Source organism: Hyalella azteca, unplaced genomic scaffold (assembly GCF_000764305.2).
Source record: "Hyalella azteca isolate HAZT.00-mixed unplaced genomic scaffold, Hazt_2.0.2 contig2444, whole genome shotgun sequence".
NCBI lineage: Eukaryota > Metazoa > Arthropoda > Malacostraca > Amphipoda > Hyalellidae > Hyalella > Hyalella azteca.
In genome coordinates, this window is record NW_025932718.1 from 273,323 (window position 1) to 300,280 (window position 26,958).

General features: G+C 36.9%; 2 protein-coding genes across 4 annotated transcripts; both read right to left on the reverse strand.

The window, feature by feature from the left end:
• Positions 1–9: 9 nt before the first annotated feature.
• On the reverse strand, positions 10–17,487 carry LOC108671307. 3 transcript variants are annotated; one of them, XM_018158819.2, is made up of 3 exons: positions 17,359–17,487; positions 7,220–7,319; positions 10–5,641 (listed from the first exon to the last, which is right to left on the reverse strand). In XM_018158819.2, the coding sequence occupies exons 2-3, from the start codon at positions 7,301–7,303 to the stop codon at positions 1,424–1,426; spliced, it is 4,302 nt and encodes a 1,433-aa protein (XP_018014308.1). In that variant the 5' UTR covers positions 7,304–7,319; positions 17,359–17,487; the 3' UTR covers positions 10–1,423. The 3 variants fall into 3 exon arrangements, with proteins under 3 accessions (XP_018014308.1, XP_018014309.1, XP_018014310.1); XM_018158820.2 differs by lacking the exon at positions 17,359–17,487 and adding an exon at positions 16,835–17,193; XM_018158821.2 differs by lacking the exon at positions 17,359–17,487 and adding an exon at positions 7,925–8,050.
• A 4,100-nt stretch (positions 17,488–21,587) lies between these two features.
• LOC108671319 (L-galactose dehydrogenase) lies at positions 21,588–26,126 on the reverse strand. Its single transcript, XM_018158840.2, has 7 exons — positions 25,832–26,126; positions 24,652–24,824; positions 24,110–24,363; positions 23,735–23,876; positions 23,175–23,306; positions 22,759–22,928; positions 21,588–22,335 (listed from the first exon to the last, which is right to left on the reverse strand). Exons 1-7 carry the CDS (start codon positions 25,914–25,916, stop codon positions 22,188–22,190), a joined length of 1,104 nt encoding a protein of 367 aa, XP_018014329.1. The 5' UTR covers positions 25,917–26,126; the 3' UTR covers positions 21,588–22,187.
• Positions 26,127–26,958: the final 832 nt, after the last annotated feature.

Genomic DNA, 26,958 nt, shown 5'->3' on the forward strand with positions numbered 1-26,958 from the left:
TCCACAACAAGCGCCTGTATGTACATTTCATTCCGGTATCAGCGCCTCATATCCAGATCACCTCTGAACGGAAACATGTACTAAACAACTAGATTCCATACACACAACTCATCACAAATATCCGACAGTTACTGTTCATTCAAGTAGATAGCCTAACCCAGATTGATGTTAACAGTGAACTCTTAACATAAAATGTATATTCTTAACTTGCATCAAAGAATTCGAACTGAAGAAAAATTCATATGAAATTGGTGCAAAAATTATTCAAAGAACAGTCATGAGCGGCTATATTTATAATACAAATGTACATCCTATACTTACCCTTTGGTAGAAATCCCTACACAAAATAAAAGATCAGCTTCATTGTCGTGAAAGTGCCAAATGAATTCTATTGAATAAGCAGGTTTTCTGATCATGAACAAGTAGATCCGATATTCCATTTCGTACAAAGCCTACTCAACACATGTCGCAAACCGTCTACTCATAGCTACTCAATGCAACATTTTAGATAAGAATCAAACTGGTAATTAACGTAAATTATTCCCCGTTATCACGCATACTTAATTCAGTAATAAAAACGGAGAGGAAATTTAAGGTTCATTTTGAATAATTTTTTGTCTGATTATGTGAAACCGCCTCACATGGACTGTATTATGTTCGGGTCTTCATGAAAAAATGTAATTTTAATTGGCAACAGATTTGAATTTCATTAGTCGAATTTTACTTCAAAAAATGATCAACCCATAGGTCGATGAGTCTCAATACAGGAGAGTAGCTATGAGTGAACAAGTAAGGAAAAAAACAATAATGATCTGTGGCACTAGATGTAAACAAAAGATGGAAAGAGCAACAGAAAATGACTTCACTGAATGCAGCAGCGAAATTAAAAATAGTGTCTTGTAAACAATTCTGCCCATACTCAATCATTACGAACTCATATTACCATTTCTACATACGACAAGCAAATAAAATTTACAAACAATTCAACTCATCAAGAACTGATCGTTTAATGAAATTTTTAAGCTACTAAACATTGCGGTAGAGTGAATTAAATTCCTATGATTTCGGAAAATTAAACATTATGTGTAAAAATATAAATGTCATTTTAAGTAAGGAAAAGAAATAAAAATGGAGAATTGACAAAAACTACAATTCAGGGAGAAATACAATATGCATACTGGGTTATTAACAACAATTTAAATTCAATGGATCACTTAACAAATGGCGATTGATTATCAAATTGCTCCAAAAAAAAACGTGATAGCACAATATATGTCGGTGATATAAGAGGAAATTTGCAGCGATGCATGCACTGCAGATGTTATGTTTAAAAGCATCTCTAATCATATGTCTGAGGAAGCATTAGATTATTCCGTGACGAATGTAATTCCATTTACATCATAACGGATGTGTCGGATTAATATCATTGCATCTGCGATGACGAAACGTTCGAGGCAGCTGACACGTACTGATGCTGTTGCTGTAACATCATCACAGGCTCCTGACTACCGATAATAGACTCTTGGCCATGCCCGTCTTGCCCGGTGACAATAGCGTTGCTCACCGTGCCTGCGTTGCTACTAACGATGGACCCGTCATGGGTAGCCAGGACGACTTGTTCAGCCGTTACCTGCGACAATACTTGTCCTGTTGTCGGGTCAATAGTGACGATATGTGCGCCTTGCAGCATCTCTGGTGACACGTCGTGGGCTAGTACAACTTGTGTCAACTGGTGATGGCCTCCGATAACCTGTTGTACAAGCATTGCCGTCTCCTGGCTTAGTTGTTGGCCGCTGCCGTCTTGCTGAATAACAATTGGTTGTTGTTGCCGCACACCTCCGCTTGTGACAGTCTGCATCATAAGCTGCTGCTGTCCTGCAATGCTCGGGTCGTGCATGCTGTGCACCACGATGTGTTGCCCGCCGCTGTGGTCGACAATTATTTGTTCGTTACCCTGCATCACCACATGTTCACCTTCAACTTGCTGCTCAACCACCACGTGCTCTCCGTCAACGTGCTGAACTACCATCTCTTCCACAAGGTGTTGTTGTTGTCTTTGTTGAGCCGCTTCTTGAGCTCTAGCTTGAGTGATGACTTCATGAGGCACTAAAGGCACACGTTCATTCATGATGTCTTCCATCATCTCTTCAACAGTTTTATTCTCGCGATAAAAGTCTTCCATCTGCTCAATAGTAACTTTCCATTCCATTAGACGCCACAAGTTGTATTTCAAGACTTCGTATTGACCTTGGCCGTAATCTTCGATCATTTTTACGCCATAATGCTGTAAAATGCGGCCCAGGACAACTGAGACATGGTCCTCGCCCAACCCACATTTCGCAAGCAACGAGCGGGAAAAAAGTTTGAGCAGAAGCCTCTGGCATCGTGAATCCAAACTTTTGTCTTCCAGTTTGTTAGAGTTCGTGACAACAGCATTAGCGACCGAGGAACTCGGTTGCGGCTCTTCAGCTCTCTTATAAGCCACAGCAGAGCGCTTGATCTCGATTTCAGACTTTGGTACCAGTCCAGTAAGCTTGTTCATGTTCACAACCACTCCACCAGAGTAAGTGTCGGTCACTGTAGTGACCATGGGTTGAATGGCACGAGTTACTATATGCAGATACTCAGGTGCCTTGATTGCCACTGGAGTAGCCGATTGCATGCGTTGCCGGTTTTCTGCCGATGTCCGCGTGCTTTGGAAAATAGGCTGTGGTTTTGTAACAGTTGGCCTAACATCAGGGGAATATTCTTCGTTGTCATCATCGTCGTCCCACTCAGATCTTAGGGCTTCGATTTCCGGATTTTTGGAAGCATTACTTTCATCGGCAGGCTGTCTGAATTCCTCCCCATCATCTGCATTGGGCCAGTGAACTTCCTCAACGACATCACTGAAGCCAGAGAGGATCATCTGATTGGCAGATATTCCAGGTTGTTCCATTTCCAAGTCCATGCTCTGATTTTCGCTTATTTGTAGAGGATAGCGAGGCCCTCTGCCAGGCTTGACGTCAGCTGTAAAAATGGCCTTTTTCTGGTGAACTGACTCAATATGTCGGTGCAGCTTGCCCTCGAACCGGAACTCACGTCCACATAATTTACATGAATAGGTAGGGATACAGAAAGACTGTACATCCACAGGAGGGGAAACGATTGTCTCTCCCACTGACGTTTTGGCAAGGAAACTTTCTTCGGCATCAATGGACAACAAATCAGCAGAACCGCTGAAGGACCCATGATCTGAATTAGACACGTTATTTGCCGATGAACTGCTGGTGTTTGTAACGTACAAATAATTTGAAAAATCAGATGAAGAATTAACCGCCAGTTCGTCAAGGGATTTGACACCGTAACTCAAAAGATTAACAATCTCGCTAACTTTCTTAGATCCTTCCTTAGCTAATTCAGATAAATTTGGTTCTTTTTTCGGAACTTTTGTGACAACCGTGTCAGACTTCACTGAAACAACAGGTGTATTTTCCACAGATTCTCCAGTTTTTCTATCCTTACTAGAAGGAATACACAAATTGCAAGACTTACTGGTGCACAAAAAGTCTTTTCCATGCTTGATTTGCGTTCGTCGCCTTGAAGTTCTTCTCGAATTGTCTTCAGATTCAGAGACGTCCATAAGAATTTGTTCCTGCAATGCAGACCTCGACTCAACATTCTCAGAATTATCTTCCTCTTCAGTTTCTGGGGCGAGTGATTCTTCCGAGGCTTCTTCAGCTTCTTTCCGATAATTTGCTTTGTTTTCTTCAACATCCGAAATGAAGTTCATCATCGTCTTCCTTATAAGACGCAGCTGCGCTGCACCCTTGACTCCCATCTTCTTGAGTTTGGGCCTTCCTCGCTTCGCTCTTGGCTGGTATACGTTGGTAGTCAGCTTCAGCTGATCAGAAACAAGAGCACTTGGTGGAGGAGACTTCTGCATTCTTTGATAAGAACTGTTGACGAGTTCTTTGAAGTTATCACTGTCAACATGACTATTGAGGTCAGTAGTAGCTTTTTGGGCCGGCTGCATCTGTACAGGCTTTGGCTTAGGATTGCTTTTGGAAAAGAAAGAGAGAATTTTAGGTCCAGGATTTGAATCCCTAACGAAGGATTTTGCAGAATTTGATTTACTTATAGTTGTTTCAGATATGCACGAGACGTCCACACTGTTTGCAGGAGATCCGTTACGTATCTCATCATCACCAGTTGTCACAGTGGGTTCGAAGGAATCTTTCTCATTCTGTATTATGAACACACGTTCAGCTGGCTGATCAGCTTCAAGCGAATCTGGAATTTGTGTTCGTCCTTCTACACTCATGTCCATCTTCACTGTCTTTAGAGTTTCGGGGTTGGATCCCTTAATTATGGCATCAAACGCGGCATCACGAGCCGAGTCTCGTGGGTTGGTCGTGGTGATTGACGTGTCAATACTGAAGACAGGCTGCTCCTGACCAGAACCTTGAGAGACAGACTGATCGGTTGTGTCCAGTTCATCTTCGTCGTCATCAGAACTGTAATTACGATCCATTCCATCATCGTATGCATCGTAAGTATCCTCATCCATGTGACGAGGTGTCTCAGACGGATCAGTGTCACCAATAGCTGCAGCCTCCATTTTCTGTTTAATCTCTTGTTCATATTGCTGCCTGTACTGCCTAGGAATGATGATATGACCAGGACTGTCATCGGTTTGTGTTGCAGAAGTGCACATGGTGACAAGTTCTCGGCGCTTGCCATACCTTCGACTGCGTTCTCGCATCACGTCTCTAGGGGCTCTAACGGCCCTTAAATCTTCTGTAGTATTCGAGGCCACTTTGTTCTCGCTGGTGAAGCTGTTCACGTCCGCTACAGCACCGTGGTTCCACTGCACGTGTCGCTCGTAGTCACTCAAGCGAATAAAAGATCGAGTGCAATGCTCACACTTGAACATTCGAGGACCCAACTTCTTGCTGAATGGCACTTCCTGCACATTAGTGTGCCGTCTGATGTGAGTTATCAAATGGTTCTTCTGAGTGAAACATTTTCCACATAGATGACACTTGAAGGGTTTTTCACCGCGATGTATGCGCATGTGGATATTTAGTGCACCAATTGTCAGAAAAGATTTGTGGCACACTTCACAGAAAGCACATTTTGTCTTGTCGTGAATTCTCATGTGCACTTTGACGCAGTCTCTTCTACTAAAACGTTGATGACACACAGGACATTCAAACTGCTTCTCAATGCCATGAACCACCAAGTGACCTTGCAACTGCACTTTACGAGTAAACGACTTAGAGCAATGCGGACACTGAAAAGGTTTGAATTCCGTGTGAATGGACAAATGCTGGAGTAATGTTTTGCCAGTCATCATGACCTTGCCACAGAACTGGCATGGTATAGGACCTTCTTTCCGTTTGAGATTCTCAAGTTCCATGTCTACTTTTTCGGCAACATCATCTGCACTCTTCTGAGCAGCAGATAAGGCAATATTCTTCGCCAAATTGGCAGCAGTGGGATGCCTGAAGGGCAGTCTGTAGGTGGCTCCACCCGAGTCTTTCTTGGGACCGCTTGGTCGCAAGTCTTGAGGAGAGAAGATGATGGAGCCAGGGGAACAGTCCTCTAATGTTTGGTACGATGACAAATCCGATTCCAGATCATCTAAAGATGATCCTCCCTGTAATGATTACAAATTATTTACATTTCATTCTTCTTGTACCTTCCTTTTAAACACTTAGTCTTGACAGTTCTGCTAAATAGAAATAGTGAAATACAATTGAATTAAATAAAAATTCTATTTTAACAAGCAAGTTTGTCAGAGAATTATAGGAAAGATGTACTAGGATTGCTTGAATCATAAATTTGAAAAGAATTTAACGACAAACAACATGGCACAAAAATTCACCATTATCTTCATAGAGAAATTTTTTTGGTGTAAAGCTCTATCGTCAGTTTGCCAATGCGAGAAAGTGAATACAATTAGTTAATAATTAATAATAGGAAAATTGCAGCAAGACATTAAAACTGTGAATTGAAACAATAAAAAAAAATCAACAGAAATCTGTTCACGATGTCAAAAGAGTAAGAATTGAAGAACTTTGCTAGTCAGAAAGACTAGTTGTAGAATCCAAAATTCTAAAGTTGTTATTGGAGACTGGCACACCACACTGCTCAGCATAAATTCAGACATTGGGAAGAATGTGCAACTTGTGCAAGTAGATTTCCTGCTTGACAACTCCATCCTTTATGCTCAGCCAGTCCAGAATAAGAGTTGTGTGACATCATATCAACATATGCTGGGCATTGTGCACAACTGTATCTTTAAACTAGAGATGATTATCTTTATGCTGGAAAAAAGAGCTGGCCTCAAAATCATTCACCAAAAATATCCACAATTAGTATTTGGAAAGTACTTCATGAAAAAAACTAATAACTCTTTAGATATAGTTTCAGCTGCAGAGCCAAAGAATTTTAATGAACAGTCAATTATGTTCCTATTATTGCATTTGGGAGCAACTGCAGTATATTGGTCATACATAAATTTCTTAATTCAAATAAACACCTGGTGCAACAGAAACCCATTCAGCATGGAGGTATTTGGCAAAAGTTTAGATGGCATGGCATTTAAGGTAGATCAAATGCAAAATCCACAGGTTTTTAGATTTAAATCATGTTAAATTATGATAAAATAAACAGAAGAAGCTGGTGCTTTTGGTAAATTAAATTCTGGATTGTTGACAAATTTTAGGGATTACGGTATTAACCGATTGTAATTATTTCCTAGCATCATCAAACGGAAAATTAAATAAGTACCTACTTTAAAAAATTTCCCTTCATAAAGATATGGGGAATTTTTGTGACAACTTCTTTGTGTATGAATTCCTACACATCAGCAAAAAATCCTTCATATAAACATTAATTTTTACACATTAGCAAAAAAAAAATGCCAGCCATTACTTTTCACTTATTAGCACATTTCAATTCATTCTATACTTGGTAAAATTTCTAATCAAGAAGTACGGTATATCTTGATGAGAGAGCACTTGAAGCCTGATAGAAGCATTTGAGAATATTGTTGCTGAAGAATCATTCTTCAGTAGATACAGCCACAGATTTTTCAACATTAATATCTTTCCATGAAATTTGCATGCAATTTTGCTTCATTTTGACACGAGTTTAATACTAGAAGAAAAATCGGCGTCAACAATTCATGCAACTCCATACTTAACATAGAAATCATGAAAGAATGTCATACCTGTGAGTTGACAGAGGCCAGCGGAGACAACATCTCATCCCTGCCTTCTTCACCCTCCACAACCGCGATTGATGATGAAGACATGATGACTAGTCAGCAGCTGTGTAACATTGGACATTATTACAAAGGTGTAAAACAAAAACAACTGACTAAGATATTGCTATTAATAATCCAATAATTGCTGTTAGAAATTGTCACAGAAGTAATTCCAAGAATTTAAGAAAGAATTCCATAATTTTAACTAAATAACATTCAGAATTATCCACTTTAATTTCTTTAAAAGAGTATTAGCTTTTTCCAAAGTTTATTAAAAATCAGAAAAATTCATGAATTTATTTATATTAATTCTAAAACTAGTCCTTTTACTGTGGCCAAATTTTCATAAATTTGAACAATACTTCCAGATGTTCCTGATTTGGTAAAGTTTTTATACAAAACATTTGACTAAGTTCAGAAAAAATTTGTTTTACCCCTTCTATAAAATAAATACTAAGATCCAAAGGAACTCTAGAAATTACTTCAACAATGAGAACTGCATGTTTACAAGCAATTATAATGTTATTATTGACTCTACTGGACAATGCATACTACGGTAATCATTCTGATGAGCAGATTTTTTGAGTATCTTGGTCATCATTGCAATAATCTGAATAAAAATAAAATAAAGTTGCCTATATTTTGTACAATCTTCCTGCCCAACCTCACCAAATAGCTATGTGAATGGAATCCAGTAGCACCTCAAAGAGAACCTGAAAGGCACACTCTGTGCTTCACTCAGCTAGTTATTGCACCGGAGTTGGAGAGCTAAAATTATTATTTAGCAAGTAAATATGATTTTCAGAATTACAAAATATATATAACTAATTTAAATTGACTAATGTTTGATTTGATTGCTAATATTTAAGGCAATGTGGAATTTGTACCACCAATATTTCATAATCAAGATGTATATACTGCAAAATATATAGAAACCATTGATATTTAAAAAAAAGTCAGAAAAAAGCCTTTTTAAAGCAGAAAATTTTTTATAGACTGATTGAATATATGGTCTATTTGGAACACACGATAGTGACAACAAATTTAGTGACACAACAAATTTCTCTTTATTGAACAAGTGTCTGGCCATTTAGTATCTTTATATATATTTAGTTGGCACAAATATCACCCACACCAAGTCACTTCAGAGATTAGTTTGAGAATAAATCAGAACCTATTTCCAACTAAATGAATAGAAAAGATAATTTATTTCTTATATATAAGATGTGTTTAGAATTTATTGAACCTGATATATTTTTGTTTAAAGCATGAGAATGTTTGACTAGTCCTTCCTTTCACATCTCCCTTTGTGGAGATGTGAAACTTTAGTGGCAAGCTGTGAATCATTTCTGACCTCACAGATAGCATCAGTTGCTGGCAGTTGGTTCTATAACTAATGTAGACAGTGGTAATTGGATTTAGGTTTGCTCAAATAACAGGTGAACCTGAGCTGCAATATTGCATCAACTTTAATGGTAATCATGGCTATACTCAAGTTTAAACCATTAGCAAGATTCAACAAACTTTAGGGAGGGTGATCACTATCAATGAGTTTACAAAATGGAACCTGAAGGAAAGATGATGTTATCACAGTGGAAATATCCACCATCTTCAACTCCAAAATTTTAGATGGGACATCTTTAATCGGGACAGTTGTCCCACATTTTGTATAAATGTTGTAGCAGCTAAACTATTCAAAATATTGCAAAATTAAAAACAGTGGCATAAAGTTCAACATTTTTCTATCTGTGTAGCATACAGCAAATTAAGAAATCATACATTTACTACCTCTAAAAAATCCCCCCAAAAAAGTGTGAAAAGTGAGATTTTGGAAAAGTACCTCTGCTAAGGTCTGTAGCAAAAAAAAAAATATTTGCCCCATTAAAAAACTTTATTTGCATAAAAGTTGCACACATGTGTGGACTTAAAAATGTGATTGAAGGAATTTGCGCATCTCATTCCAAAAAAATGGTGGCCATTTCTGCATAACGGGGTAATAAGGGACACCCCCCCCCTCTGGAGTAACAAGGGACATCCATAGAAATGCATTTACAGTAGGACTTCAGCTAGCAAAGGCTCCAGTTCACTAAAAATCAATTAACAACAAAAATTTTGGTTACATTTACCTTGCTTAGCAAAAAAATTTCATTTAACAAAAAATTAATGCATCATCAGTCATTGCAAAATTTTGCATAGATTTCATAGATAGAATTGTACACTGGGCAACATAGAATGATAGAATGGAAAGTAATCAACCTAAACTATGATTTATTTCTACAAAGAATATTAGGGTTGTCACTAAAATATTCCTTCCCATTTCAGGTTTGTTTTTACAAATTTTTCTTGTTTTAGTGAATTCACATGACCCAAATAAAATGGTGTGAAATTACAAGCTGTCCTGTAAGCTTACAGATACCGTCAAACAGGGTAAAAAGGGACAGTTTTGAGCGTTTTTTTGTTAATAACTTCTTACCATGAAACATTTTAAAGGTCTTTGCAAAGGCTATCGTATGGCATCTCCAAAAAAAATTCCATATGCTATTTGTAAGGTGTGAGACACAATATAAAAGGCTCCTTAATTAATCTGGAAATGGGGTAAAAAGGGACACTTGAAATAAAACTCAATTTTAAACATTTGAAGCACGCAGAGTGTATTCGTCTATTATTAACAGTACTCTTGAAGTCCTCCTCTTCCTTTGTAGATGATGTAAATGTAGAATGAATGAAATTTTCTGTGATTTTTACTTGGTTTTTCTTCATTGATATACTATTACCTTATTCATACATTACCGTATTATTAATGTGAAATTACTGTATCCACTTGACATCCCATTGAGCATTAACAACAACCTTGTCCACTACAAGCTTCATATCAGCAGCCATGTAGCATTTCTTCTGTCAATCACGTTTTTAAGCCAACACTAGTGTGCAACTTTTAATAAGTAAAATTTTTCAATACGACATATATTTTTTCTGCTACAGACCTTAGCAGAGGTACTTTTCCAAAATCTCACTTTTTACACTTTTTTTCAGGGATTTTTTAGAGGTAATAAATATATGATTTCTCAACTTGCTTTATGCTGCATAGAAAATAAATTTTTGAACTTCACATCACTATTTTTAGTTTTGCAATAGTATTTTAATTAGTTTAGCTGCTACAACATTTCTACAAAATGTTGGAGGACTGTCCCTTATTACCCCGCCTGTCCCTTTTTACCCGGTTTGACGGTACAGAAGAAATGCTATTAAGCTGCTGATATGAAGCTTGCAGTAGACAAGGTGGTTGTAAATGCTCAAAGGCATGATCATGGATATGGTAATATCATATCAATAAAGAAAAAAACAAGTCAAAACCACAGAATATATCATTTATTCTACATCTACATAATCTACAAAGGAAGCGGAGGACTTCAAAGTACTGTTAGTAATGGGCGAGTACACTATGCATGCTTCAAACGTTTTAAAATTAAGTTTCATTTCAAGTGTTCTGGATTACCCCATTCCCTGGGGTAATTCATGATGATTTTCTTATATGTCTGGCACCTTACAAATAGCATATGGAATTTTTTCAGAGGTGCCATACAATAGCCTTTGCAAAGAGCTTTAAAATGAACTCAAAACCATCCCTTATTACCCTGTTTGACAGTAACTAATACATGTAGGTTCATTGATGTATGGACAGAGGATATGATAGCCTCATCCCAGTCACAGCTGCTAACACTATGACAACTGAAGGCATTGAACATACATGTAGTCCCTAATACATGAACATGCATAGCCACGTGGTGAGAGATGATCCTGTCATCCAACCAGCACCTTTCATCTAGCACATATTCCTGACCCAATTTGGAATATCAGGCAGGAGTTTCCTAAAATCGCAAATAAAAACTATAATTTCATTGGTGATTTAAAAAACTTATGGATGTAAATAAATGGTTTTTTATTTTTCAGTGAATAAATTGAGAAAATACCATAGAAATGGGTGAAATCAGCCAAATTCACAGGCATTTTTGTCCAATTGGTCAGTGGCTTTTGCCCAATTTTTCACTTTGGTTCCTGACTGAGGTATCTTGCAAGCTATAAGATGTCAAGATTTCCAATCAAACCAAAACCAGTAACTTTGGAATTGTAGATGAAACAAAATTTATTCAAGTTATGCAAATGTTAGCATTTTGACATCAAGGTACAACGAACAGTGAAAACTGGCAAGAGCCATCCACAAAATTAAGAATTGGAATTTTCCTACCTTTTTTCCTTTTTTTCCTGGTCTTGTGGACTAAGAATTTTTTTTTTCCTTTTTTTCCTAGTCTAGTGGTTCCAGAGTGACCAATTTGCAATACTCTACATTTGAAATCTTGTCACACAATTGTGCAATTTAATCAACAATTGGATAGGAGTTAATTCATCTAGCAAGAATCTTGTGGCTATAAATGACAGGAAAGCTCTTGTGAGATTTGATTTCATTGCGGTTTTGGAATTTGTGGTATATATCTACTTTATATTTTGGTGTCCAATATTTAATTGTGAGCTTTGAATTTTTCAGTGTAGCGTGTTTTTGTAGCTAGTTTACCACCTGTAGCTCTTATTTCCAGTCAAAATTGATTTTCATGATGGTACAATTTTAATGTTGCAATTTGCAAGCAACAATAATAAATTTGATGGTCACCTTTTGGGACGCTTATAAATTTGAGTGAAATAAAGTAAATAATTAGTGTAAAGTAGTTTTGTGTCCTCAATAACTGACTAATTATTATATCAAGATCTTTTGGAGTCAGATCAAAGCAGAAGAGTTTTAACTTGTGATCACCAGAATTGTGAACTGAAGTCAGGTAGATCCTTCATTTGTGAACTGAGGTCAGTTAGATCCTGCACAGCAATTCAAGATTCAATAGCTCTAGTTGCAGCTTAAAAGAAAGATACATTTCATAACCCAAGCTAGCCACTAACAAGGTAAAAACTGTAATTATGGACAATTTCACCAATTTCTTTTTAGCGCTTTCTCTCATTTATGGAAAAAAGGCACTATTGAGCTCGTCATGTCCGTCTGTCTGTCTGTCCATGACCACATTTTTGTCAACGAGAAAATGGGCGCTCTGTCACTCACTGCAGTGAGTACAGTACTGAGTTATATTTCATTCTCTTATGAAAGTTCAGAAATGTGCAAATATTTCCCTGAGGTGATTTTTTACCTTAGGCAACTTATTTCCATTTTTAAACATAAATCACCCATGAAACATTTGTCTATTCTGCATTTTATTTCTAAATTATGCCTGACACTACTGATTAGTAGTACAAATCAAAGTTTTGAATTTTGTCATTGATCATCTGAAACAGAACACAAGACTCACTGAGCAAAATGGATTACATTTTCTGATTATTCTACATTACCTTCAATGAGAGGCCAATAAGATCAGTTTTGAGGCACAAAGTGAGACTGGAGGGAGTGGACGATGAAGGACATTCACAATGTTGCTGTGAATGTGGAATATGAAGGTGAGCACACGGGCACGTAGATGTCCATTGGTACGCAAGTGTGGTACGCATGAAGCATGGGTGCACTGTGGACATGTTGGGCCAAAGGACAAATGGGTTACAGGGTGCAATTAGGATAGAGTGTGTGATGAAAAAGAGTGGAAAATAAAAATAAATAAGCAAGTGAAAGACTATGGGCTAAAGGTGTGGAAGCAAGGAGTATAGGGAAAGGACACTAAGACTGTATCAGATGAAAGTGATGCCAAAATATGAATGCATGCATGATGGTAGTGAGAGGTGGAGACCTTCTGTTCTGTGTTAGGGCAGGGGTGCTGGGTGTGAATGGATGTACATACAGGTGGAATGAGAGGAGGGAAGATAAACGTTTTATGTGTGATGGGGATGAAAAGGAAACTGTGGAACACTTGGCGATGGAATGTGGGATGTATGAGAGAGCGCCAGTCTCTGATGGAGGTGATTCTGAATGAGGGAGGTGAGATTAACAAAGTGGGGCATGAGAGAAAAAGCAAAGAGTGAATGGCAATGATTGTGGGTCTGTCTAAGAGAGCAACTGCAGTTATGGTTGAGACTTGCGAGTGTTAAGAAATATTTGGAAAATGTGAGGAGGTTGAGGGAGACAAGGGTGGGAAGGCAAAGGTGACTGCCAAATGTTTAGTACATTGTTTCTTTTTTACTTTTAGTTTGTTGACATCAGGCATGGAATATATCTACTTGGCAAGCCGCGACTGGATTTTTTGAGCCATGGTTTTATGGATTTGCCAGCCGTGATTCCATTTCTTTGAGCCATGAATTCCATATCTAGGCCATGAAAAGCCATTTATGGGCCGTGAACTCATTATTTACAAAGTCCCATGCACGTGTTACCCCCACATCTCTAATTTTATCCTAAAAAAAACACAGTCGCTAACATTTGTCTTCACTTAAGCAGCAACTGAACAAGTGATAATGCAGCTTGACCACTCTGACATGACCGCAACTAGGTTAGTCAATGTTTTGGGTTGCTTTGTTGTTAAGGGAGGGTCTACCATCCGGAAAAACTCCCACATTTACTAATGGATCTTTCTGAAATTTCACACATATATGTAAAACCAAAAAAAAAGAACAGATTTTGTTCGTATGATTTTTTTTTCTCAATAGAAAATATGAAATTCATAGAAAACGGACAAAAAAGGGGGTACTGAAGAAATCTATCTCCTCCTAGGGGGTTTTCAAGCTCCAACATTGAGACGCATATCATTCGATGCATAATGACCATACCAATCTAGTAATGAAGCCCAATTTTTTATTTTTGCCTTACTTTTTTTCACACATTTTTCTGTTTTTTTTTTCTCATTTTCTTAAAATTTTCTCCTCTATTTTAAATCCAAACTATGCACAAATCTAAAAAACAGCTTTGTTACTCAATAGGTACGGTCTTTACAAATGGAATGGTATATGTCTCATTGCTGTAGCTTCACAACTCTAGGAGGAGATACGTTTGCCGTGACAATAAGTGTGAATGTTGAGGAGAGCGCGACAAAGTCCCACGCGCATTGCAAAAGGAACTCAATGTAGCAAGGGTACGAAACTAAACATTACTGGAGCTTGATTCCACTCAAAGATGGTGGGAGCAACTGCAGCCGCACCTCCTCTATCAAAGCCAGGCGGGTGACTGAGTTTCAGCGCCGGCTAACACTCTTTTTAAAGGGCTAGGGAGCTAATTACCGCCTATGCTATTTCTTAAAGAACCCCCCACCCTCCCCCCTTTTATGATCCGAAGTGAACGCACAAATCAACATACCGATATGGTAATGGTACCGTTGGATAGCTGAAAATATTAGCTTTAAGCTGAGACTAAAATGATAACGGAAGCACAGCCACAGCGCCAGCAGACACTATTTAAAAAACTAGGGAGCTAATTACCATCTATGCAATTTGTTAAAGAACTCCACAACCCTCCCCTCTTTCACGACCTGTCGTAAATTCATAAATCAGCATACAGAGATGGCAATGGTACTGTTGGATAGGGCAGAATGTCAGCTTTAACATGAGATTAAAAACTGGAAAAGCCAAAATCCAAAAATTTTAGGGTAGACTACTTACTAATTACTTACTACTAATGTAATGTAGACTTACTACTAATGTTATTACATTCTGTATGTTATTTTGGCAGGAGGCAGGAGCATTAAAGTACCCATATATACTGAAGTTTGTGGAAGCTGAAAATTTTATTAAACAACACGTTTGCAAAGTGCAAACAGCAATTTTTTCAATCATACAAAAAAGTATGACATTAGAGTGGCAAAATTTCATACCTACTACTGAAATTATATGATATTAGATAGAGCTGCAATACTTCAGAAAAAAATAGGACTTTCCCAGCCCTGGTAGGGCTGGTTGCGATCATGTCCAGCATAACAAAATGTTTTAGTTTTTTAGGATTGCTACAAATACGTTTTAATTGAATTTTTTTCAACATACGAGTGTGACGTGAGCTTTTAATTTTTTGATGCTAGTGAAAAAGCTTTTATGCAGCATGTACCTATGAGTATGACCAATTTAAAGGTCATGACTGCTGACCAGAGGTCAGCACGCACCCAATTCCAACATAAAAAAAACAATGTTTTTTGAATTAGTGACCTTTGTTGATTTTTTTTTTTATTATTGACAAATAATAACAAAGCAAGCCAAAATATTAATTAGCCTATTATGAACAAAAAATACCTAGGTAGTCAAGGACTCAAGGCTGTCAAGCTATGGATCTAACCCTTTCGCGGGTAAGTTACCATATATGGTAATTAAAATGGGAGTAAAAAAAAGCCCCCCACATCACCCACATTGCTTGGGGCAGCCTGCCAACAAGCTCCAACCAATCACAGATCGTGTACGAGTTACGTCATGTATGACGTAGCGCTCTGACGCGCTCTTTTGTCTGTGTGAGCTAAATTAAAAACTAAGTATTCTGAATAAATGGCAAAACGGCATTTTGGGCCCTCATTGTATTCACTTTAGCAGCTCTAGCCCATGAAGAACTGTAGGAAAGGCCATGATAGTTGCTAGTATCATAGTTAAAAACTTGCTTTATAAACTGATTATGATGCCATTTACTTGAAGCAAATGCAAGATGGTGAAATATAATGGCGAAAATTAGTGTGATCATATATGAGCATACGCCCGCCAATGCTTAGGGATGGAAGTGACTATGTTTGGTCATATGCCCGCTAATGGTAAATTTCTACAGCGCTTGGTCAATATGTTTGTTAGCATTTAGTGGTTAGCGGTATTAGGACTTAAGCCATGTTTTTCAGTCTAACGTACCTATAGTTCAGCACTTGATGCTTTCCCTGACTTTGACTGCAGTCCAAGCTCATGGCATTCCCTTCGTTACAGAACATAGAGCCAACGCAGTTGCAAGCAAGATGGTCTCTGTACTGAACCAGACGATAACATGTCCTTCACCAATACTAATTCTTACTGATAATTAATTCACAAGTTTTAGGTATATGTTGTATATGAATGTGATTCTTTACAGATGGCATGGATGTCTCATTATATGGATGGTCTGGAAATATCTTGTCATAAAATACTAAATGTACCTATAATTTTTTTCAACTTGATTGCTTCCTTTGTATGTGTTATAATACACGCATAAAAGAGCAATCAAGATGTTTTCCACCATCTAAATAGTAAACTTTCAATGTCAAAATCCGCAAATTTTTTATACCTTAAGCTGGCAAGGCACCATATATGATCACTTCAATAATTGTGATTTACTACTTATATACAAAATTTTTTGAAAAATGTTCATGAGTAAATATATCTTAGAATTGGTCATACTTTTAAGTACAATCCTCAAATATTGCAATTTCATCGTAATTCTATTTCTATGTCCGCCCGGGAAAGGGTTAAGATAATAATGGGTCTCTTAATATGAATTTCGTGCTATGTCAGTATGTGTATTGTGTAATAATTCATGACTTTGAATTTGATAGTTGAATAATTGCTGTACTCCAACTTCAAGGCCAAAAATCAGTCACATACCTAAATCATTTCAAAAATTACACAAAGCTGCTTCTAGTCCCAATTAAATACATGTAGAAAATTTACCTGAAAAAGAATACTAGTAGCAATAACTAAAAAAGTAGCAAAATAAATTGAACAAATGTCTTTCTAAATTTTTTTACAATATTATTAAATGATTTAACTGAAATGTCCAAGGTACACTAAGAAAACGCCATTCTCCATTGGCCATCACAAAATTCCAAAGAGAGTTGATATGATGTTTGAGTTTCCCATTTTCATTTAGAGCTTCAGCCAGTTTAGCAGCGAATTGCAGAACGAAAAACTTTCAGCAAAGTCATCATAAACGAAATTCCATTTCTTATGCTGCACACTCATAAGCAAACAAATAAGAATATTGAATAATTTAAGAAAACAAATCTATAACCCGTCTTATCTAGCCCATAATATTGAAGGATTGTGAAGAAAATATCTAAATCGATATTAGGCAAGACCGTCCGCCATTTGTAAAAGAGAGAATGGTGAATTCACAGTCTTTCTGATGGACGTCTTTCACATTCTCACCTAAGTAAAGAAAACTAGCAATTGACAATCAACTGTTTGGCACTTACATTTTATTATATTCGATGCGTAACTAAAACGATGATAAATATGACACACAAATTATTGTTTTACTCTCATAACAGTAAACGACGCCTCTTGGTACGCCATCAACTGCGCCACTCACGCATGCCGCGAGAAAACGCGAGACATTGCGAGCAACATTTCAAAACCAACTTTGACCCCGATTTGGTATCTTGGCCCAACCGCCTGGGTAAAAAGTTCAGTTTATTCCTTGATTAATAAATCGTTATTTTGACACAGAATGCTACATAGAGCGCAATGTTTATTCAAATATATTTATACTCCTTCTGTGGTCTTAGTGTCATTTTTTTCAATAATATTATTTCACAGAAAATAAAATTGTAGTTATGCTAAAGAAACACACGTTTTCTTTTAATAATAAATTTAGATGCAAGCTGAATTTTCTCTGGTCCAAATGCAGGAAAATTATTACCTCAATGGAAAGAGTAACTCCAATAAATTCAAATATTCAGTTGTTATATCAAAAAAACACATGCGATAACCTTTTTATTTATGCCAAACTAACAAAAAAGCAGTTACTGCAAATTAAAATCTCAAAGAAAAAAATACTGCAAGTATTTGATTCGAAAATGACATGATTGGCTCCAATGGTCATTGGAGTTGTTAATTGTTAAGTTTTATCGGCCTGTTTCAGCTTATAACAGCAATCAAGGTGAAATTCCTAGGACTTCATTATCATTCGAAGTTATACATGATAAATGATAATATAAATTATTTAAGTTTAAAAATCGGCACACTGAAAATTCGTCTGACTGTTAGATACTTCATTTAACCGCAAAAGTGTCGATTCAGTTTTAAAACAGCACGAAACTTGATGTAGCGAATGCTGAAAACCCCTATATCGCGTGCACAGAAACATTTCGGAATTTAAATTCAATACTATTTTTTACCTGGAATAAGGGGTTACGGTCGTAAATCGCTTTAATGAATGAAGCTTCGGAAATATGCTCCCTATATCATGTCAATGATCTCTATATCACTTCTACAAAAATTCCCCTGTTATTTTAAATCGTTCTAATTTCACTTTCACTAAACCTTCCTAACATATTTTAATGGTCTTGAAGCTTTACGCGGCTTGCTTCTTTTCGTCATTGTATCAGAAGACTCGATGGACATAGATGACTGCTATCATTATTTTTACTCAATGAAGTTTTTAATTATGGCGACGAATTGCCATTTTATCCTAATCGGTCAACAGGACGAGGGCGATGTTTCACCGGATGAGTAAATATGGTATCTGAGCTTAGGTATCTTAGTAAGTATATATAAAACGAAATTGACTCTAAAAATTGTATTCAACATTCAGGTTTGAAACCCTCTTTCCATGAGAAAACAAATGTTGAATTTTGGGTTGATATGCAGGATCTAGTACGTACTTTCTCAATTTAGAAAATATAACAGCAACTTGCTTCCGTCGTAGGAATGAACAAGTTGCAAAGTTAAGGGAATCTCTTAACGCACGCTTTCGCAAGGAATACCTCGGTCTTCTGGAACGCAAACCCATTCAGAAGTCAACTGAACTGACAGTAGGACAGCTCGTATTAATTGGAAAAGATGGAAAGAAAATATATGAATGGCCATTGTGGAGAGTCAAGGAACTCGTCAAGGGAACAGATGGAGTAATATAGTGCGCACCATCAAGTTGAGAACTGCTGCTGGCGCCGTACTGAGACCGTTATAGCGTTTGTACCCTCTGGAGTTGCCCGATGCTCCTGTAACTCTTGTATCCAATAAATCTATAGGAATAATAATTGTTCGGGACGAAGATCACATGACTGAACTATGCGTGGCCTTAGAACTCAATTCGGTCATGAAGTTTACCTGTGTATTTGGACTAAATCAGTCTTTACCCTTCCTCGATATACCCGTGCAAGTAGAGGATAATTTGTTCGTCACTAAAGTTCATCGAAAACCTACATACATCGCAATAGAAGAGCTACTGTCGGTAAACCAGTTACGAAAAAGCATTGGACATTAAATATCAGAGCTCACGAAGAAATAATTGGACTATTAAATTATTCGAAATAAAATAACTCCTGAAAACTCCAAAAATACGAACTAATGAACTATCGCATCTTTATTCTAACTCTCAGTAACCGCATGTATCATATAATTTCGTACGTTTGAACCAATAAGTAGGAATCTTCAATCTAAGTAAGAGTGGCTCAAGGTATATTTACCACAACGGATATACTGGAAAATTAGAGTTTCCCTGGAGAGGTAAGTTCGGTACCCATGCGAGGCATCCTGCGAATTTTTCCTCGACACTAACGATTAGCAATCTCATATTGTTGGCAATTCTTTTAGCAAGTAGTAAGCACCATATTATCGAAATATTTATTCCATAAAGTTATACAAGCGCGTTCAGCTAGAGCATCGATTAATTATTTATCTACCTAGTTTGTACATCTCCCAGGAAGACCTCGCAGCGGACAAAAGAAGCGAACACTTACAACGAAAGAAAGCAAGATATCTAATGGATAACGAGCATGTTTTAATTTTATACATATATTTTTTTATTTTTACTCCGCAAGTAATATGATGATAATCAACTGCAGTATTCTTTTAGACTACAAGTCGAATCGGTGTCAAAGCCTCATTCATCCCACATTGTCACAGTATTTTCTTAAGTACTGTGTCTGATGTGTTCCTCTACACAAAATATTGAATACAAATGTCGTGATAATCCGGGTATTAGATATAGGATTCCTTCTCACCCAACTCTTCTCCTGCGGTTCTATGGTACCACTACATATCTATTTTATCACTCTCACTTTTCAGGACTTCAGGCCCCTTTGCTTTCAGACCATTTTCGTCCGTTGAAAGTTATGAGCATCTATTTTAGCGGTGTTATTAAATAAGGCGTTCTCACTTATATTGATTATAAATATATCAAATTACTGTAGAAAATATAATGAGACTTTAGCGTCTTTATCAAGTAAATAGTTCAATCAGCTGGCACGTGAGGCATATAATAACCGATGGTTGTTTGAACGTAAGCAATATATCCATAATTCTCCGAGCCTAGTTATAGTTAGTTGAGTGGCCACGTGTTTACTAGCACTTCAGCTATTTAGCGATCTCGCACCGTAAGTCAAGATGAACACTCGAACAAGAGGTCACTTACACGGGACGTCGGCCGCCCGCACGAGAGAGACAGAGACGGGAAATGTAAGGAACCCTACCTATATAATAACTTAATGTAAGGACTAAGGAACCCTACCTACATAATAACTTAACCCCACAACTGAGGTGTGCAGTCAGACACCGCGAGCTCAGCGGTGGGGCGCTCAGGAACAATGCCCCTATGAGCGCAAAATCTCATAGGACTTCTGACGAGCACAGACACGCGTCTGAAGTCCCTCCTGAAGGGATATAAAGCCTGAAGTCGTTTAAAAATTCACATTACTTCTCCACTTATTTTAATTTTTCTGAGCCCAAAGATTTACAATCGAGTGCGCACGTTAAATTATAAATAATGAAAATCCAAAAACAAAATACTTAAAAGCCAATGTTTTGTTCGTGACGCGCAGCTGTAGACGTTCAATGCTTAAGCAAAAATTAAGGATATTCCGTTCATGTTTTGCATCATTATCTTGGGGAAACTGGGAATGTTGAATATCGTTTAAATGCATTGTATTCATGTCGTTGTCCAGATTAAAGTATACATATATCACTAAGCAGATTAATCATGATAATTCTAATGAAAAGAGCAAAACTTTGTGTAGCAAACGAATAATTATCTTGAACGACAGAATTGATCCAAAGCTAATAAACTATATTAAGGATCGAATCAAGGTTTAACTTATGCTGTCGAAGTTCAATAAAAGTTATAAATAGGTTAATCAATTAAGTATGATTGAAAGTTATACTTAGTTGATTAAATCAATTAAGTATGACTAATCAAACACATAACAACAATTGTAATTAATTGCAAAGCTAAAATTGTTATTGAATAAAACGTAAAATAAATATATATCGTTAATATTTATTGCATGGTGTCTCTCAGCCTATAGGCCTTCCCTTCGATGAAAAATTTTCTGAAAATCGGACCAGAAATAAGGTAATCATTTTACATGCTCAAAATACTCGAATACAATAATTGCATACCGTGACCGATGTCTCATTGGCATCCAACAGTGACAAAGTTTTGGTCTCTTACACTCGTGTCGTGAATTCGGAATCAAAGGCTTCAACAAATAATTTCATTTTTAATAACAAATACGAAAATGATATCTATAAAGCTTGTAGACATGTTTGAGCAAATATTTCTAAGTAAAATGACACAAAAGTCTGTATGACTAGCAGTATTAGACGACGGTAATACAACTTCATATAGAAGTACTTTTTTAGGGATCTCTTAAAATTATCAGATTTAGTTCTTGCAGAACATTTCTCATACTGTCGAGTTAACATAGCCTAGGAACTTATTCGCCCATTTACCCAGTCTCGAGTTCAAAGGAGGGCACCGGAAAAACCGTTGATCCAAGTTTGACTTTAACCGAGCTAAAACGTTTACATTTCCGTTACCTTATTGTCATCAAAATTTGTATCAAATCTAGCTCATTACAATACTTTTCTTTATAACAAAAATTAGTTACAAATCTACGCAGCTTTCTATCAATACGTTAATTCAATAAATAACAACTTATTTCCAGCACAATGGCTGCATTTCGTATTGCCAAGTGGCAATACGAAACAGCCAAGTGGCTTGAAAATGTGAATAGGGCTTGAAAAATGAAAAAACAGCCAAGTGGCTTGAAAATGTTACCCTTGCAACTAAATCTGGCGAGCATTATGCAGATTTTTGGCCATGCACTATTTGGAAGTTGCCGCTGTACCGTCGCACCGCATCGGAAGGCCTGCTGGACAGCGCAAGAGCGTTCAGGTAGTCGCTGATCTCACCTCCCTCCCAGTTACGAACCCGCACAGTCTTCAACAAACTGCGAAATGACAAATTGAAATCAGACCCTTCGCTAATACTCTGAGTTCTTGAATAGTGATTGCACAATCGGCTCAAAAACTCATTAATTCCATGTTAAATAGACTATAGAATTTAAGAATGTTCGTCCAAATTAATTGAGTGATGAGAGGTTACATAGGAAATATTTCCTAGTTTTACAAAATGTTTGCTGATGGGCTGCGTGAAGGTAATGAGAAACTAATTAAAATTGTCAAATTTCTGTCGAATCGCTCATTCTATCGATTGATGCGCAAAATGCACATCAATCAAAATTTAATCTCTTTTAAAAAACTGAAACGAAATTCGCAAGCTTGCCCTAATTTCTATGTGAAAACTACAATATCACTATAATACATCGGATTTATCACGCTTTTTAGTCTTGAATAGAGCCTCATATACTTACTCCTGCACCTCCTGCATGAGTTTCTGTCGCTCGTCTGAGGGAGGTTCGGTCACCAACTCGAAAATTTCTGCGAAAATCTCGATGTTGTCGCAGCCCAGGATGTGAATGTCAACGCCAGGACTCATGACGCTGAACTGTGCCGCCAGCCCTGCCAATTCAACTCCTCGACTCTAGAATGAAAGAATCTTAGTAAATAAATTAAAAAGAGACTTCATTTTGTCTTCTGTGGACAGTATATCGTCAACAAAGTGTTCAGAAGAATTATCAAACAATATTGAATTCGAGCATTAATTTTGCTGAAAAGTACACGCGGGTTCACCGAGAGAGCAATTTTCATTTTACATTTATAACTGATCTAGGTCATAAGAGGTGTTGATACGCAACTTCTGAAAATTTTATTTCTTGAAAAAAGTTACCTTAGACAGCTTGGCGGCCTGACAACAGATGTTCCTGAGCTGTGAGGACGCTGGGTGCCACTGGGGCGGACCAGAGCTCGACAGCAGCCGCATGGCCGTCACCGACGAATTGATGATCCCAACTCCCTTGCTCTGCGTTACATTATCAGGTTAATAAAATGTTTCGCACAACTCTGTGCATAGACAGGTTGTTGATCTAAACGCTGTTGTATTGTTCAATGGCTAAGATAACAATATCCAATAAAAATGGTTCTATTCGCCGTGATCACCGCAAATTGTGTCAACGTTTAAGGTTTAGTCAGTCATTTGCATAGTATTTTACAGTGACAAGTTTGTGATAACAGGGTCTCCAATATTGTTATCCGTTACTCTGGATAGGTTTAAATATAAATTTGCATAAAAAATAAGTGCCCAATTCTAAATAAAATCTGTGCACCGCATCCAAAATCATGCTAAGAGGGCAGATATATGTTAATTAAAATTGTACCCCACTATATGCTATAGCAGCATTTCCTATGCATTGACATACAGAAACACCATTTATTTTCTAATTGAAGTACTTGGAAGAAAGGAACATAGTTGAGCAGCTCTGTGTCAAGCAGAGTGCAGCGGCAGTGCGACAACACCACATCCACGTGTACGTTAGTCAACTCAACCACGCGCTTTAGGGTTGATAACGGGTAGCCGCTCACTCCAATGTATCTGAAATTGGTGAATAAATAAATCCTCACAGCACTGCATCTGCAATTGGCGAATAAATCATCATTACAATGTATCTAAGCTAGCTAAATTTATTTTGAGCCTGGCCTACATTTAAAGCACTCTTCAAACATTAATATTGGTTTCCTTAGCTTTGACCTTCTTGCTCTATTAAGTGAAATGCAATCGATTTATGGAAAAGAAGATACTCTTAGCAATATTAGAAAAAGTAGAACCTGGCTTTGCCTCGTTTGATAATTTGATTCAGAGCTGGAAGCGTTTCCTTCACAATCTGTTGAGTATCGACTGCAAATTCTAAATCGTTTATCAAAAGTAGGTCCACGTAATCAATCCCAAGTCGTTGCAGACTTTCATCGATGCTTTCCAAAGTTTTCTCGGCTGAGAAGTCGAACTTTTCATACCAGGTGGTTTTATAGCGACCGACTTTGGTGCAAATGTAGTACGCCTTTCTAGGGATCTGCTTCAGAGCCTGTTTGGAAAAACATAAAGAAATGCCTTCTATTAACAAAAAATAAAAATTTGCTCGCAATGCTTTTGAAGCTAAAATTAGATCTTAATCATACTAATTTCATGAATGACATGAGAAATAATAATTTACATGAATGTTATTTTATTGCCACGATGAAAAATTATTATTGATAAACATGTACAGGTGGACAAAATTACCACATAAATTCAAAATAAATAGAGATTATATAAGCAAGCATGAATTCTTTATATAATGTATATTATTGAATGATCCTCTGAGATAGGTTACCTTAGCAAAGACTTCCTCCCCTCTGCCGCAACCATAAGCCGGGGAAGTGTCCAGGAAATTGACTCCGTTTCTGACGGCCTCGACGATGGTTTGCACGCTGACAGCCTCGTCCACGGGGCCGTACTCTCCACCAGCCGAGCAACCTCCCAGCCCGATGTGGCTTACTACCATGTCTAGGTAGCATAAATGAACATCATCGTTGAATTATATATTAAATCATCATAATTTTATAGAACAATCAGTTACACATGAGAAAATTTTAAAATTAGAAAGAGAGAGCAACGTATATAGTGGAGAATGCGTTGAAGCATATACACGTCGTGCCGAAATCGCGGAATTGACGATTCTATGGAATCGGTAGCCAGTTTGCCGAATCCGTAGAATCAGCATTTCGCTGCTGATTCAGAAAATCGGACGTCAGACTTAGAACATAAATCGACAGTTAGAGTTAGAAAAGTTTAGGTCAAGTTCGGTCAAGTTTCTTTATATTTAAATATTAAAAAAATAACTTGGCTGACTGACCTAATCCCAGATTCCTATAGTATAGAAATGCTGATTCTACACATTCGGCAAACTGCCGATTCCGTATATTTTGTACTGCGATTGCGGCACGACATATACACGCTTTTCAAGTGTTATAACTTATAAGCTCGAGAGAAAGGTTAATCGCAGGACAGAACTCACTCACAACTCAGACTTTACTAGTACTCGATATTAAGCCAGTAGGGTTTAATAAATACTTTTGTTGGGTAGAGGAAAACTATGCTTAAAATTTACTCCTAAAACCATGTCTGTACCATGTCTGAAATACACTTGATTTATGCGACGATTTGTTCAACGGACAAATTCAAAAACTCTCCTCAATTGAACATCAAATGCAGAAAATTTTTATTTAAATATTCTTGGATTTATATTCTTGTATTAGTATTATGATTGAACCCATACATTTTCAATGGTCTAAATTAGCAATCTTTTGGATTTGTCTAGTGATACTGTATTTACGGGATAAATTTTGGCGTTTTCGTTCAGAAGGCATCGCCTAATATAGTGATCAAAAATAGCAGTCAGAGAAGTAAGCAAATTTATTATGCCAGTTTTAGTAAGCTTAGATTGACTGTTGATGTCGGATCAAAAACTCTTAATGGCAAAATTTTTCATAAAATGTAGCTGTTCTTTTTACCTGTTTTTCCAAATTTGTTGTAACGAAGTTTCTTCAGTCTATCCACGTTGTGGAAGCCTTCCACATATGTTGGTAAATCCACCATTTTTATCGAACGAAAATGAGAACAAAAGGAATCGTCTCAAGTGGTAAATCAAATTTCGGACAGGTGAAATCGATTAGAATCGTACATCTGTCATGAATTATCACCTGCACTATATTATTATCCTTCAACAAATACATCAAGCGATATGAAAAAAAAGTAAAACTCATTTATGAACCATGGCAATTCAAGTTTGTTGAAATAATTATGCGAAATTGCTGTTGAATTTTTTAATTTTCCCAACAGATTTGTGCTTCCTAAAAACTGGAAGAAAAATTAACACAATTGCCAACGATTTGAGATCGGGCGTCAAGTAGCTTTCACTCAGTTGCCCGCCATAGCCAAACAGTTGGCTGTACAATCTTTTTTAGCAAGCGTAGTACATTATTGTTTAATCGGTATAGGTTGGTAGAATTTGTTCTTTTTAACAGGTTTCATTGAAAGCCAGAGAATTTACAATCATTAAAATATTTATTTGATATATTTATTTATTCGAATAATTTTTCATAGAAAAATATTATTCAATATATTCAATATGTTGGAAAAACTAATAAGAAAAATTGTCAATAAAACGTATTATTCGGTCTTCAATGAAACCGGCATATTGTTTAATCTAATACGTAGCTTGTTTTAAATCGAAGCATGCAGCCAAGTGCACTTGGATTAAAACAAATAAGAGACGCCTCGCATTTATACCAGAACTAACCAGACTACATGTCTAGACTGTGGGAGCATGAACTTTCGGATTAAAAGTTTAATTGTAGGTCATCTAAATCTCTTGATAACGGAGGTGACGTTTAAACGCTGATGATGCGTGAGCAAAACTCAACAACTTTCATGCGAACTGTACGGGGCATCATGAGATATAATAATATTACATTACGTAATAAAAATCTATTATATTTATGCATAATAACATTTATGAAATTCAAAGTAACTTTCAAGAATGGGTTTCAAGCGAATTGAACAATGTAAAGAGCGAATTTAAAAGTTCATGCGTAAAAATGATATATGTCCATTCAGAAGAAAATGATTAAGGTAGATA

What these genes read in the sequence shown, in the direction of transcription:
- LOC108671307 (XM_018158819.2), bottom strand. Translation starts at nt 7,303, where the DNA reads ATGTCTTCATCATCAATCGCGGTTGTGGAGGGTGAAGAAGGCAGGGAT. An exon ending in TGGCCTCTGTCAACTCACAG is followed by an intron (nt 5,642 to 7,219) that starts GTATGACATTCT and finishes TAATCATTACAG; the next exon opens with GGAGGATCATCTTTAGATGA.
- LOC108671319 (XM_018158840.2), bottom strand. Translation starts at nt 25,916, where the DNA reads ATGGTGGATTTACCAACATATGTGGAAGGCTTCCACAACGTGGATAGA. An exon ending in ATCAAACGAGGCAAAGCCAG is followed by an intron (nt 23,877 to 24,109) that starts GTTCTACTTTTT and finishes CACCAATTTCAG; the next exon opens with ATACATTGGAGTGAGCGGCT. An exon ending in CTCATGCAGGAGGTGCAGGA is followed by an intron (nt 22,336 to 22,758) that starts GTAAGTATATGA and finishes GTCATTTCGCAG; the next exon opens with TTTGTTGAAGACTGTGCGGG.